Below are 15,139 nucleotides of genomic sequence, written 5' to 3' on the forward strand. Positions count from 1 at the left end.
TCATTGTTAGAGGCTGATAGAAGTCTATTATTAATACTATCAATGGTAGAAACTGATACAAGTCTATCATTTATAAATGTTGATAGAAGTCTATCAGTGTCCATTAGTATTTTTTTGTTATTTCTTTAAATAGTTTAATAGTTTGACATTTTTCCTTAGGAATATTTTTCTTAATATTATAAGTTATATAAAATTTATGATTTAATGTAAAATAATGTTCAAATTGATTCAATTGGTCGAATATACAAGTAAAAATACTGATATTTCTCTAACTCGGAAAAAATATAATATTTTCATAAATATAATTTAGTTGTTGCAACAAGGCTTCAATTTTTCTTTTCGAATAATACACTTTTATCACGTACAATTTTTAATTTGTCAGATAAAGTGCATTTAATTTTTCAAATAAAAAATTGATAGAAAATTTAGAAGAATAGTTAGATGATTGTTAAAATTTCTTCTTATTATAGAGGAATATGAAATTAAGAATATAACATTCGTTATCAAAAGGGGTTCACACTTTGAATTGAAGATTAGTTATTTAATTTCATATCCACATGAAAAGTTAGGAATAAAATTTAAAGAAAAATACGACTAACTTTGTATTGAAGGGCATCTCTAGTGATATAATTGGAAGAAATTCAATGGGTTTGCACTTCAATTTATTTATAGAAAACCACCATTGATTCTTCTTATTAGACTTTTTCTCCCCCCTCCCTTTTAATTTATTCGCATTTCAAATATATAAATTTAATTGGATATCATTTATCGAGGATTCCGACCTTTTATAATGATATGATATTGTCTATTTTTGACATAAGGTCTCCTAACTTTGATTTTGATTTCATGTGAATACCATTAGAGATAGTTATTATCACTTATATATCTATGAATAATTCTCTTATATATCCAAGGTTGGACTTTAGTTGCATTCCTAATATATTTTAAAGAATTTATTCTTTATAGTTAAATGTAATTCAATGTAACTTGTTCAAATTAAAATAGAAAAAAAAATCTTTGATTTGTTTTAGCCCTTGAACTTCTAAACTTATTCTATTTTAATTTTTAAATTCTTAAATAATCATTATAGTTTTCTTTTCCTGACTTGAAACAATATATAGAGTGAAGATTTAAATTTTTGACCTCATAGTCAATGATATAATGTCTTAATTGATTGAACTATATTCAAGTTATATTATAGTTCTTGAAATCTCAAGTAACAAATTTAATAGTACTTAATATTCATGTACTAATTTTTTTGTTTTTATAGTTCAACATAATTATAGAGGCAAAAAGATTCAAACCTCTGACAATTAGATCAAAAACATATGTAGCCGCCAAATGAACCATTCTCTCTTGTTGGATATTTACTTTACCCAACTTAATGCCTCCAATATAACTCCAGTGTTATGAATTTTGGTTACTTATCTGCCAAAGAATTAACAATAATAACTACGATGATTGTATTATTATTATTATTATTATTATTATTATTTAAGTTCAAAGAATAAAAGATATCTTTCGAAAATTTATCAATCTTGTTCATGTTTCTTTTATTTTATTTTTTATTTTGTAAAATTAATAGAGAAGAGAACAAAGTTGTTCATAATCTAATATTTTGACATCTTCTATTGGGTCGTTTGGGTCTTGGAAAATGGTCTTTCCTACTATTATTTTATCTATTTTTCTAGAGCAAGGGATTGATATTTTGATGTTTGATGATTGTGATTTCTCGTTTTATATATCTTTGCTTAAAAAAAAAGTTTGAGAATGAAGACCAAGATATATATATTTGAACGTTTAGTGCGCTTGTAAAATAAGTTGAAAAAGTGGACAAGGACACGTGTAAAACAATAAGTGGAGGGATGTGATTGGAGTAGCATAGGATGGTTCCCATGGGATCCAACTTGGGAGTGAACTCATTGGTTTGAATTTGAATCCTTCCAATCAACGCACTCCAAAATGGAACCTTCTGCACGCATCCCTCTTTACCGCAACTTTTAACATTATTTCCATCCTTTGTTTTAAAACTCTCACAACGAAATATCTCTTATCCGATCATAATTTTATTTTAGGCAAGTGGATGTGAACGGAGTACTACATAGCGGCCATCAATATCGATTTTGAATTTCTCGTATCTTCATATTTTGAGAGGAGATAAATGAGTTTTAAGCTTCGTTGGAGTCATTCGTTTAGATAAGACAAATATTAATTTATATCTTAAATTTTGGATGTTGTATCAATTTGAATTCTAAATTAATAATCGTATCAATTTAAATTCTGAAATTTGGAGATTATATCAATTTAAACCACAAACTAATAATGGTATCAATTTAATTCTTGAACTTTTATAAGTGTATTAATTTAAACCATGAACTTTTATAATTGTATCAACTTAAACTCTCCATTGTGTTTTATTTGGATACACTTATAAATGTACAGAGTTTAAATTGATATATTTATGAAAGTTCAATATTTAAATTAATTTATTTAAGAAAGTTCAGGGTTTAAATTGATATAATTATAGGTTTGGACTTTAAATTGATTAAAATTCCAAAGTTCAGGGTTTAAATTGATACAACTCAAGTTTGAAGTTTAAATTGATACAATTCTTAGTTTATGATTTAAATTGATACAATTCCCAAAGTTTAAGAGTATAAATTGATATTTTCCCTTTTTATTTTTTTTTAGTATAATGGAGTGAGAATTCGAACATAGATCTTTTGGTCTCTAACAAATGCTATATGGAACTATGCTCATTTTGACTTATCTTATTGTAATATATATTTTTTTTAAAAAAATAAGTATATTAAATTGAGAACAAACTAGATACAAAAAAATAAGTATATCAATGCAACACCTATTCTAAATATGAATCCTTATTCATGTAAAATACTTAAATCATATTTTAATATTTTCCGACTCTCAAATTTTGTTTATTCGATAATTTAAAATTCAATTATATCGTATGTAATTAACAATTCCCTTAATTTAAATTTGAACATTTCAAATTTTCTTATCACACTATTCTAAGGTTTAGTTCGTTTATGAGCTAGTAGGGGACCTAATGGACCTATAGATCATGAGCTCCAATCCGAGATCAATTGGCTAAACTCTTTTAGCCAATCAACCAACATTCGTTAACTACTGGGTGACTCCACTAAAACCCATTGGCTGTACTCTTCTCACTTTAGATACATTTCTATCCATTTGATTTAACTATGATCAGTAAGTCAATCATTCACAGGTTGTTCGTATTAACTTAAAATTACCATTTTACCTTTGTAATACATCCTGCTCCTTAAGTCTCCACTGATCTACTAATGAACAATTGGTTTATGGCCCTACCAATGACGATGAGTTAGTATTTAAGGGAACAATCTATCTACTAATCTTGAAATCGGGTATGAGTGAATTCTATCTTGAGGATTATGTCCCCAACTATCTTACCCCTAAAATGGGAGGCTTATTGAGCAACGATGTTGAACCACTCTCATCCATGCAAATTAAAAGATAATCTTGAATAAACAGGAGTTCATAATTAATTTAGGATTGTGATCAAGTTACCTTAGGTTATCAGATTGAATAGTCAGTTTTAATAGTAAATAACGTTATAAAGAAAAGTGACTATTTTATGGTCCGGTCTTATGCAAACATCTTTTGCATAGGATGCCCTCACTCGCATGTCTTCACATGAATGATTTGGGATTACATCGTCTGTATCAAATACAAATTATGCCACATCCATGGTGTTCCAAGATAATGTACCTAACTCTATCATTTTACTTATAGACTACTTTTGGCTATATACTCAAACTTGATCCTCTTTTATGTCTCCACATAAAGTTCAAGTATTCATGCTATAGTCAGAGGTTCATTTGTTTATTGGATTTAGATTTTACAAGTGCAATTTATGCATTCAATAACAACTTTATTGAATAAACCTCAATAATGTCTTTATAGTAAATAGAATATGTTTAATGCTTACAAACTGCGAGTTTTAGGATATAAAGTCCAACAAACTCCCACTTGGACTAAAACTCTAGTGGAGTATCATTTCTATAAATATATACAATGTTGAGTATGAGAGAATAAATATAAATACAATAAACTAGGGCATCAGGTACACATGAATTCTCCCACTTGCCCTAGATTTACATAATCCGTAGTCCTAGTCTCACTAGGTGATCCTCAAACACTTTAGCCGTGAGGATCTTTATAAATGCATAAGCTAGATTGTCTTCTGAGGCTATTTGCGTGACAATCACGTCTTCTCGGTGTACTATCTTCCTAATGAGATGGAATTTACGCTCGTTATGTTTCCCGCACTTATGGCTCCTCGGTTCTTTGGAATTTGCAACTGCTCCATTATTATCACAATAGATGGTGTTAGGCAGATGCATATTTGGAACTACTTCCAAATCGATCAGATAACTTCCTTAGCCATATTGCTTATTTTGTTGCTTCATATGTAGCTACATACTCCGCTTCCATGGTGGAGTCAACAATACAACTTTGCTTTATACTTCTCTATACTACAACTCTTCTATTAAGAATGAATACTAATCCTGAAGTAGATTTTCTAGAATCCACATCAGTTTAAAAATCAGAATCAGTGTATCCTGTAAGGATCAGATCTTTAGAACCATACACAAGTTTGTAGTCCATCATTTTCCAAAGATACTCGAGGATGTTCTTAATGACAATCCAATGGTCATATCCAGGATTAGACTGAAACCTGCTAACTATTCCAACTGCATAGTAGATGTTCGAACGTGTACACAACATGCCATACATCAAACTCTCAACTACTGATGCATATGGAATTCGTTTTATAGTGTCAACTTCTTGAGGTGTTTTAGGATATTGTTCCTTAGATAAATGAATTTCATGCCTGATAGGTAACTGTCATCTCTTGGAATTTTATATTTTATATCTAGATAACATTTTGTTTATATAAGATTTCTGAGATAATGCTAGCATTTTGTTTTTACGATTCCGAATAATTTGGATTCCAAGAACATATTGTGCATCTCCTAAATCTTTCATTTAAAATTGTGATGCTAGCCATCCCTTAACATCAGTAAGAAATCCTACCTCATTCTCAATGAGTAAGATATCATCAACATATAATATCATAAAAGCTACAGATTTTTTGATAATTTTCTTGTATATACAAGGTTCATCAACGTTCTGTTCAAAACCATAAGATTTGATCGCAGTGTCAAATCTTATATTCCAGGATCAAGATGCTTGTTTCAACCCATAAATGGATCTTTTAAGTTTGCAAACCTTTTACTCTTGACCATGTTCAATGAATCCCTTTGGCTGAGATATATAGATACTTTCTTTAAGATAGCAATTCAAAAAGGCTGTCTTGACGTCCATATACCATATCTCATAATCATAAAAGGCCATATAATAGACAAGAATATTCTAATCGACTTAATCATGGCAACAAGAGAGAAAGTTTCTTCGTAGTCTACCCTATCTTTTTGGGTAAACTCTTTTGCTACAAGTCTAGCCTTGTAGGTCTGTACCTTATCGGCTTGGTCTCATTTCCTCTTGTAGATCCATTTACAACCAGTAGGTTTACCTTATCTAGTTTATCTATAAGTTTCCAGACAAAATTGAAGTACTAGACTCCATTTCGAGGTTCATGACTTTTATCCACTAGTCTTGATCCATATCTTCCATTGCCTATTCGAATGTCAATGAATCATCTAAGCCATCATCAGGTATGACGACCTGAGTTTCTATCAAACCCATGTAACTGTTAGGCTGTTGAACAACTCTCCCACTACGTCGAAGCACTTTCAACTCTTGAGAAGGACGTGACTCATCAGACGTACTAATTTCATCAATAACTCTTGTTGATGGACCAACTTGATCAACAACCCTTGTTTATCTATCTATAATTTTCTTGGACATTTCATTTAATACTAGTTTACTACGAGGTTGATGATTCTTTATGTGGTCCTCCAAGAAAGTAGTGTTTATCGATACAAAAACTTTATCATCTTGAGGATTATGAAATACACCACCCTTTGTTTCTTTTGGGTATCCTACAAATAGCCGTACTTTTAAACATCATTCCAGTTTTTTCAGGTTCTGCACCAATACATGTGTCTGGCATCCCCAATCCCTGAAGTGACATAAACCACCTTTACGCCTTCTCCATAACTCGTACGGTGTTTTGAAAACACTTTTCGAGGGAACCATGTTTAAAATATATACTGCAGTCTCTACTACATGTCCCTAAAATGAATTAGATAACTGAATGTAACTTATCATCAAACGAACCATGTCCAATAGGGTTCTATTTCTCCTTTCCACTACACCATTTTGTTTGGGGTGTACTCGGTGCTGTGAGCTGAGACTGAATTTTTTGTTCTACAAAAAAGTCCTGGAATTTCAAGTCCACATACTCCCCACCTCGATCTGATTGAAGCATTTTAATCCTTTTACCTAATTGGTTTTCAACCTCTGCCTTATACTCTTTGAGCTTTTCAAGGGTTTCAGACTTATGATGTATTGGGTAAATATAGCCATATCTAGAATAATCATCAATAAAAATGATGAAATATTCATACCTACCTTGTGTCTTGACATTCATCGGACCACAAGGTCTGAATGCACAAACACTAAGGTTTCTTTGACTTTAAGACCTTTTCCCGTAAAATATCTTTTGGTCATCTTACCCTCAAGATAAGATTCACATGGAGGTAAAGAGTTGTCTTCGATTTAGGAGTCCACTCTTAACCAATCTCTCAATCTTATTGAGATTTATGTGGTCTTAAGTATCAAAGATAGGCATTAGGAGAAACTTTTTGCCTATTTTTTTGAGTTTCAACTGTTTTAAACATCTCTATATTTAAAAAAACTTTTGCCTTAATTGATTTTAACATAAGTTATTTTCTAGTTTTATAGAACATATTTTAATACCCTTTGAAATAATGAACACTTCATTAACTTCAAAAGAAACTTTATACTTTTCTTCTAGAAAAACAAGAGATAGATATTAAGTTACTCCTGATGGCAAGAACATAATAAACATTTTCAAGCAAAATGAATCTATCTTAAAAAAATAACTTCATATCTCCCATTGCTTTAGCTGAAACAACCTCTCTGGTCCCTACCTTAAAGGTTACATTGTTGTCTGATGCAACTTTTCACTTTTTCTGATAATTAATGGTCGTTGCACAAACACACACTGTAATGGAAAAAAGATAAGACGTAGAACAATACAAAGAATACACATTAGTCACATACAATAGAGTGATCGCTAGTGCTGAAATATGAATTATTTGAATGAACTTAATGGTATCTTTTGAGATAAAATTTAGTGTTAACAATATACTTCATTTTCTATATATTGTAAATAATATCACATACTTGTTCTAATTGCTTAGGGGTGTTCAAATAACTCGACAACCTGAATAACCCGGACTACCCAATCGAAGTTATAAGGGTTGGGTTAATTTTTTTTAATATTTTTCTAGGTTAGGTTGGGTCTCGGGTTATATTGTTGATAAATTTGGATTGATCCAACCCAACCCGAATTATTAATATTAATACTAGTATAAATAAATAAATAAATAAATAAATAGGATGAGAGTTTTTGTGTGGTGCGACTGTTTCTCCTATCCTCAGTCCCTCTCCCTTGTCCTTGTCCTTCTTTCAAATTTTTTTGTCTCCTCATCCCTCTTCTAAATCTTCAACTTCGACTTCGATTTCATGTCCATCGCATTGTTTACCTCTCCAATTCTCCCTCTTTCAAGTTCCAATTTTGTATCCCTCTCGTCTCTAGTATTCTCTCTCGATTTCGTCTGCATTTCGATAGTTCTATCTACCTTTTAGTTTTTTGCTTCACTTTATCTATTTTGTACAATTTCATGTCTGCTGCACCATCTACCTTTAGTCTTTTGCTTTAGCTGTTTCATTCGTCTACTTCAGCTATTTCGCTCGCTTGTTTCAATTATTCTATTCAACTCGACAATCCAACTCAACCCCAGCTTGAATTTTTAGAGTTGGATTAGGTTGGGTTGGAGACCCTATTCAAGCCACTCAGTTAGCCAACCCTGACCAACCAAAAAATATAGGTTGGTCCAAGAAAATCTCCCAATCCAACCCATCCCACCTCAATTCGTGTACACCTATATAATTACTACACATGAATTACTATGCTAATTTTCAAAGTTTAAACAAGCAAATTTTAAAATCTAAAGATAAAAATGAAACTTTTAAATCTAACATCTTTTTTTGACAAAGGAAACAAAAGAAAAGAAAAGAAAAGAAATTAAAAAATCCCAAAATCCCAAAATACAATTTAGAAAAAAAGAAAAGAGTAATATAATTAAATTAACTTCTATCACTGTCTGTGTCTTTTCTCGAAGGGGATAAACCCAGAGATATGCTCTTAAAAATTGAATTTTGAGAAAAATATTTAACGGATATTCCCGTACTACCCCTTCGAATATTCTCCCTTTCCGCTTATATTACCGTCTTCCTCGTCTTCCTCGTCTTCCCTCTTTCATTTTCCCCACTAATTTTAACTTCACTCACTTTCCTTCACAATTTTCTTCCCCATTATCCGATTTTCTTCCATTTTTACACACATGAAATTCGGGAAAAGTCTCAGCAACCAAATCGAAGAGACCTTGCCGGAATGGCGGGACAAATTCCTCTCCTACAAGGACCTTAAGAAGAAGCTCAAACTTGTACAGCCTAAGTCCGGCGACATTAACCGGCCATCCAAAAAGCCCAAGCTCGACGCCGACGCCGATTCCATCTCCAATGAAGTCATTGATTTCATTACTCTCTTAGAAAAGGAACTCGAGAAATTCAATTCGTTCTTCGTCGAGAAGGAGGAGGAGTACATAATCAGATTGAAGGTATTTTTCGTTTATATATATGTCCATTGTTGAAAATTTCGACTGAGGCACTTGATTTTGTGTATTCTAATCTACATTCTGGGTATCTGCTGATTTCATTTTCTTGATTAGAATCTCGTTAGAGACTGATTGAATTGAACTTTACTTTCGACTAATTGACTAACTGGAACACTGTAGAAGGTATCTTCAAGCGTTTAATAATTTCACATCACAGAGTAATTCACTGAAACTAAACGTAACTAAACGATGTCGCTTTTGCTTTGCGAGGTCAAAAGACATCCCACCGTAAACATTTGAAAGAGGGTAGTTAACTATTTTGTTTTAGCTATCAAAATCTAACTTACAAGAAAAGATAACTTACAACCCACCGTTCTTTTCTTTTGTCTCCTCAAATCTGATTTCCTTCCTTTTGACTCTTGGAATGAGAATAGAGAGTTAATTTGGCCCACGTTGCAACAACTTTGCCACTTACTCGAGTGTCTAGGGCTGTACATGACCATGCCTGCCGGCTTATCTTTATCTTTTTGTGTGTTTGGCGGCAATATTTTATGCTTACAATCATCAGCTTATAATATTTTATTGGTTTTTAGATCTTGAGTTTTATACGTCATCCGAGCTCTGAAAGTCACAGTTGTTCAACTGTGCCAAATACAACGATACTTTGTCTAATGTAACACTATATTCGTTTTGGCGATGCCCATTTTGTTTGTTTGAAATTTGAGTTGGACCAGAGAAAATTTTGGTTGAATATTGTATGCCGATTGAAATATTGACAAAGTTGTCTTGGTTTTTGGTGGGGAATTTAACAGGAGTTACAAGATAGTGTAGCTAAAGCAAAAGACTTTGACGAAGAGTTGATACAAATTCGTAAAGAGATTGTTGACTTTCATGGCGAGATGGTTTTGTTGGAGAATTACAGTGCTCTTAACTATACAGGTAACCACATGGTTTCTATGGTTGTTCTAACGTCTAAATGATGTCACGACATATGCAAAAGCTAATATATTTTTCTCTGTTGCCTACATATTTAAATAGTTGAAAATATCACGGGAATTATTTGCTTTATTCGCTGTCTATTGTTGATTTGATTCCCCCATTTCTGCTTCATGTTGTTGTTTACTCTAATTTCGCTCCCCTTACATTTTGTTCATGGTTCACTCTTTACTATTTTCCTGGACGCCTTGTCTACCTTAGGACTAGATCAACAACTCTGAATTTCAAGTTATTGAGTTGTGAAGTTTTCAACTTAAATGCTTGAACTCAATCCTCAAGATTATCTACAAACATTTCGAGTCTTATTACTGACACCCTTAGGCCTTAGGGGTCTTGGCCAGTTTAACTTTTAATGTCATTGTTGGAAGAAACATACTTAAGTGCATCTTCGGCTATATTCATCTTTGTGCGTCTCACCATAGTTTGCTATGTGCCAATCTCTTCATACTTCTTCAAAATATTATTGACTTTTTTTTTTTTTTTTTTGTGATTTGAGTGAGATACACAAAGATGGGTGCATTTTCTCTTGTAGAAATGGTTTCAATTTCTAGATATTTGTGTTGGGATACTCACTTTTTGATGTATGGTCCTAATTCTTTTCATAAAGGTAATTGCTTTTGGGCTTTCAATTCCTTGGACCTTTCTCTGTGTGTCTATGGTTAGTCCTGTAGGGCTAGCACATTATCTAATATCTGTCATGATCAGCTGCACCAAATGCCTCCTTTGCTTTCTGCTCAATTAGCCCCACCACTTCTAAGATTTTATGCTAATTTAATTTACCTGTTTTAATTTACATCCTCTCATCTTATCTTCAACAGGCCTTGCTAAAATCCTCAAGAAGTATGACAAAAGAACAGGTGCACTTATTCGCCTACCCTTTATACAGAAGGTACTGCAACAGCCCTTCTTCACCACAGACCTACTCTATAAGCTTGTCAAAGAGTGTGAGGCAATGCTAGACCGCCTCTTCCCTGCAAATGAACAGCCTGCATTGGCCGAGGCAGCTGACAGCAATGAGGGATGTGCTCCTAGAGCATCTTCCACAGCCACCCCGAACAACGATGGGATTCTTGGAATGCCTAAGGAACTAGCAGAGATTGAGCACATGGAGAGCGTGTATATGAAGAGCACGCTGTCAGCGTTGCGAGTTCTGAAAGAAATTCGAAGTGGAAGCTCGACTGTCAATGAATTTTCATTGCCACCATTACAGATAAATGGACTAGAGGGGACATGGAAAAAAGTCCCTGTGCTTGAACAGGAAGCCGTAGCTAAGTAGAGTTTGGCTTTCAGAAGATAACATCACTTTATTTCATTACTTTTATGACAGCATCTTGTAAGAATGAATTAGATACTAAAAAACATGTAAAATCTTAAATATAAATCCCCCCAAAAAAATAGTAAGTTGAAAGGGAGTGTTCTTTTTTCCTGTTTGCCATGTTTTTGTTTGTGGCAGTCAAATGGTTTTATACAAATCTCAGATGCATTTGAGCATTGTAGTTTGTGATAACAAGGCAGCAAAAGAAAATCACAATGGTAAGTCAACCAGAAAGGAAAGAGAATAGATGTCTTTAACTTAAATAAAAAATTTAGTAGTCTTTAAAACTTAATTACCATCCTTCCGCGTGTATCTTTTGTGATGGTCTATACACTTTGGGGTTAGCTAAACGGGTTGAGGAGAGCGAATAGAAAGAGTCGAGCTTGCCCTCATTGATTTGGCAGATGTCTGTAAAGCCTCAAATTATTTACACCTATAAACGCAAGGATAGGAAGGGAAATGGCCAGTCAGGTAAGGTGGCAAAGGGAGAGACAGTCAGTTAGGGACCACAAAACCATTATATAAGGACGGTAGGAGGGAGAAGGAATGGTAGGGAGTATTTTGGGTAGAAGCTGAGAGGGTTTTTGCAGGAGAGAACCATCCAGCTCTCTCTAATGTGCTGGGTCATTTTGTTTCCATTTTTGCTCTATCATCTTGTTTCTTTTAAGAGGAAGTGTTGCTACATTTTGGGAGTGTTTATTTCTCTATTTTCGATGACTGTTGGAAGCTTCATGGAGAGTGTTCATAAATAAAATCATCTTTCTTTCATTCATTTGCTTTCTACTTGTTTTCTCTTTTATATATTTGTTAGGTTGTTTGTTGCAGGGAAGAAGAACCTAACAAGTGGTATCAGAGCCCACTTCAACTTGGGGTGAACTAGAGCTATGACTCAAAAGCAAATAGAGGAAAGAATGGAGAAGAACGAGAATGAGATTTCAGAAGTGAAGGAGATGTTGGAATTATGCAAAAATATCGAAAAGCTCACGGAGGAGATGAGGGAGAGCAACTTAGCTTGGAAGGTTGGGGAATCAGGGACTACCGATGGTTGGCGGTTGAAACTCAAGGGCAAGATCGAAGAGGCTGACTCATCACCAAACCCCGGGATGGAGGGATCGGATAAGAGTAAATATAAGAGGCTGGAAATACTCGTTTTCGCTGGAGAAAACTCGAGATCTTGGGTGTATAGAGCAGAACACTACTTCGAGATTCATGAGTTGTTAGATCTGGAGAAGGTGAAGGTAGTTGTAATCAGCTTTGGACCAGATGAGGTTGACTGGTTTTGTTGGAGTCACAATCGGAAGACGATCAATACATGAGAGGAGCTGAAGAGAAGGATGTTCGAATACTTCAGGCCGACTAGAGAAGGAAGCTTGGGTGCGGAGTTGCTGAGGATAAGGCAAGAAGGCTTATACGCAGATTACGTAAAGAAGTTTGTAACGTATTCGACCCCCATTCCAGACTTGATAGAAGATGTTTTCAAAGATACCTTCATAAATGAGCTGGAACCTACGCTAAGGGCAGAGGTTATTAGTCGAAAACCAACCACCCTGAAGGAATGTATGCACGAAGCCCAGTTGGTGAGTGATAGGAACATGGCCCTAAAACTAGCACTAGTGGACTTGGCAGTAGGTGGGCCGGGCAAGAAAGAAGCCCAAATGAAAGAATGGAGAACCTCTGAAAGAAAGAGCGAGAGAATGATGAATGTTCAAGCGACAAAATGCATCACATTACCAGTGAAAGGTAACATCGTGAAGAGAGATCCTCCCATGAAGCGCCTATCTGACAGTGAGTTTCGTGACCGATTGGATAAGGGGCTTTGTTTAAGATGCAATGAAGTACGCACCCGACCATAGATGCAAAGTCAAGGAAAACCGTGAGCTGATACTGTTCATTACCAACAAAGAAGAGGAAACGATCGGGGACGAAGAGGAAGGAGAAGAGTTGAAAGAAATGAAAGCCATAGAGGACGAAGAGAAAGCAAAGATTACTTTGAGGTCCATGTTTGGACTGTCCGACTGAGGAACGATGAAGCTAAAAGGGAAGTTGAAGGGAAAAGAAGTCCTCGTGCTAATAGATTGTGGAGCAACCCACAACTTTGTTCATTAGAAAATAGTAAGAGAGCTGCACCTCCCAGTCGACAAGAAGAACTTCAATGTGGTGATTGGGAATAGTACGACCATATAAGGGGAAGGACTATGCAAAGTTGTGGAGCTGAATCTTCCCACTCTAACCGTGAAGGCTGACTTCCTTGCCATTGATCTTGGGCAAATGGACCTGGTGTTAGGGATGCCATGGCTATGTATAACATGGTTTATGGGAATACATTGGCCTTCACTAACCATGTCTTTTTTGGCAGGTAACTCACAGGTTATATTATGCGATGATCCATCATTGACCAAGTCAGAAGTATCATTCAAAGCCTTGGCAAAAACATGGCAAGCGAAGGACCATGGATTTTTAATTGAATTCCAGAATTTTGAGTTTGAAAATGATGGGGAAGAAGAGGAGGAAGTAAGGGGGGAGAATTACCAGTCATGATCAAAGCCCTATTAGAACAAAGCGAGGTCGTGTTTGAAGCACCTACAACCCTACCCCCAAGAAGAGCTGTAGACCACTGTATACTGACATGTGCAAGCCAAAAACCCATCAACGTGAGGCCCTACAAGTATGACCATAGCCAGAAAAAAGAGACTGGAAACTAGTCGAGGAGATGCTAAAGGCAGGGATCATATGGCCGAGCCATAGCCCCTACTCTAGCCTTGTATTGTTAGTTAAGAAGAAAGACGGATGATAGAGGTTTTGTGTTGACTACCAAAAGCTGAATCAGGCCACGATGTCCGATAAATTCCCCATTCCAGTAATAGAAGAGCTCTTAGATGAGTTACATGACGCAGCTGTATATTCCAAGCTCGATCTGAGGTCTGGCTATCGTTAGATTCGAATGAGTGAGGGGGATATCGAGAAGACGACGTTCAAAACTCACGAAGGACATTATGAGTTCTTAGTGACACCTTTTGGGCTAACAAACGCACCAACTACCTTCTAATCACTCATGAACCAGGTATTTCGACCATTCCTTTGTAGATTTGTCTTAGTCTTCTTTGATGATATTTTGGTGTACAACCCTAATATCTCGATACATGAAACTCATTTGGGGATAGTGTTCAACATCTTTCACGACCATAAATTGTTTGCCAACAAGAAGAAATGCACATTTTGTCAAACCACGATTCAATATTTGGGCCATTGGATTTCAGCACAAGGAGGGGAAGTCGATGATGGTAAGATCAAAGTAATGAGAGAATGGCCCCAATCGAAGAGCGTGACCGAGCTGAGGGGTTTCTTGGGGCTCATTAGTTATTATAGAAGGTTTGTGTAGAGTTATGGGAGCATTACAGCCCCCTTCAGAAGAATTCATTTGTGTGGGAAGAAGAAGCCACACAGGCGTTCGATAAGCTGAAGCAAGCCATGGTGACAGCCCCAGTATTAGCTCTTCCCGATTTCTCCAAGTCATTTGTTATAGAGACCGATGCCTTCGGGTTCGGGTTAGGTGCTATGCTATCTCAAGAGTCGAAACCTATAGCTTATTTCAGTCAAAAGTTATTAGCAAGGGCCTAAGCCAAATCCATATATGAGAAAGAGTTGATGGCTGTAGTGCTACAGTGCAAAAGTGGAGACGCTACTTGCTAGGGAACAAGTTCACCGTGATATCATACCAAAAAGCTCTCAAGTTTTTGATTGAACAACGTGAAGTCTAACCACAATTCCAGAGGTGGTTGACAAAGCTGCTAGGGTATGATTTTGTGATACTCTATCAATTGGGCTTGCAAAACAAAGTTGCTGATGCCTTATCTAGAGTGCCAAATTCAGCGAAATTTTGTGTCTTAACAACCTCCACCCTAGTAGACATTGAGGTAGTGCTGAAAGAAGTGGAAGA

At 35.2% G+C, this 15,139-nt stretch overlaps 1 protein-coding gene across 1 annotated transcript; it reads left to right on the forward strand.

The window, feature by feature from the left end:
* Positions 1-8,380: 8,380 nt before the first annotated feature.
* LOC120071586 (SPX domain-containing protein 1-like) lies at positions 8,381-11,310 on the forward strand. The gene is made up of 3 exons (XM_039023932.2): positions 8,381-8,894; positions 9,704-9,830; positions 10,706-11,310. Exons 1-3 carry the CDS (start codon positions 8,619-8,621, stop codon positions 11,161-11,163), a joined length of 861 nt encoding a protein of 286 aa, XP_038879860.1. The 5' UTR covers positions 8,381-8,618; the 3' UTR covers positions 11,164-11,310.
* The last annotated feature ends 3,829 nt before the right edge of the window (positions 11,311-15,139 follow it).

This window comes from Benincasa hispida, chromosome 2, assembly GCF_027475165.1.
Source record: "Benincasa hispida cultivar pf3 chromosome 2, pf3_genome.v1.1, whole genome shotgun sequence".
NCBI classification, from domain to species: Eukaryota; Viridiplantae; Streptophyta; class Magnoliopsida; order Cucurbitales; family Cucurbitaceae; genus Benincasa; species Benincasa hispida.

What these genes read in the sequence shown, in the direction of transcription:
- LOC120071586 (XM_039023932.2), top strand. Translation starts at nt 8,619, where the DNA reads ATGAAATTCGGGAAAAGTCTCAGCAACCAAATCGAAGAGACCTTGCCG. An exon ending in AGTACATAATCAGATTGAAG is followed by an intron (nt 8,895 to 9,703) that starts GTATTTTTCGTT and finishes GGAATTTAACAG; the next exon opens with GAGTTACAAGATAGTGTAGC. An exon ending in CAGTGCTCTTAACTATACAG is followed by an intron (nt 9,831 to 10,705) that starts GTAACCACATGG and finishes TATCTTCAACAG; the next exon opens with GCCTTGCTAAAATCCTCAAG.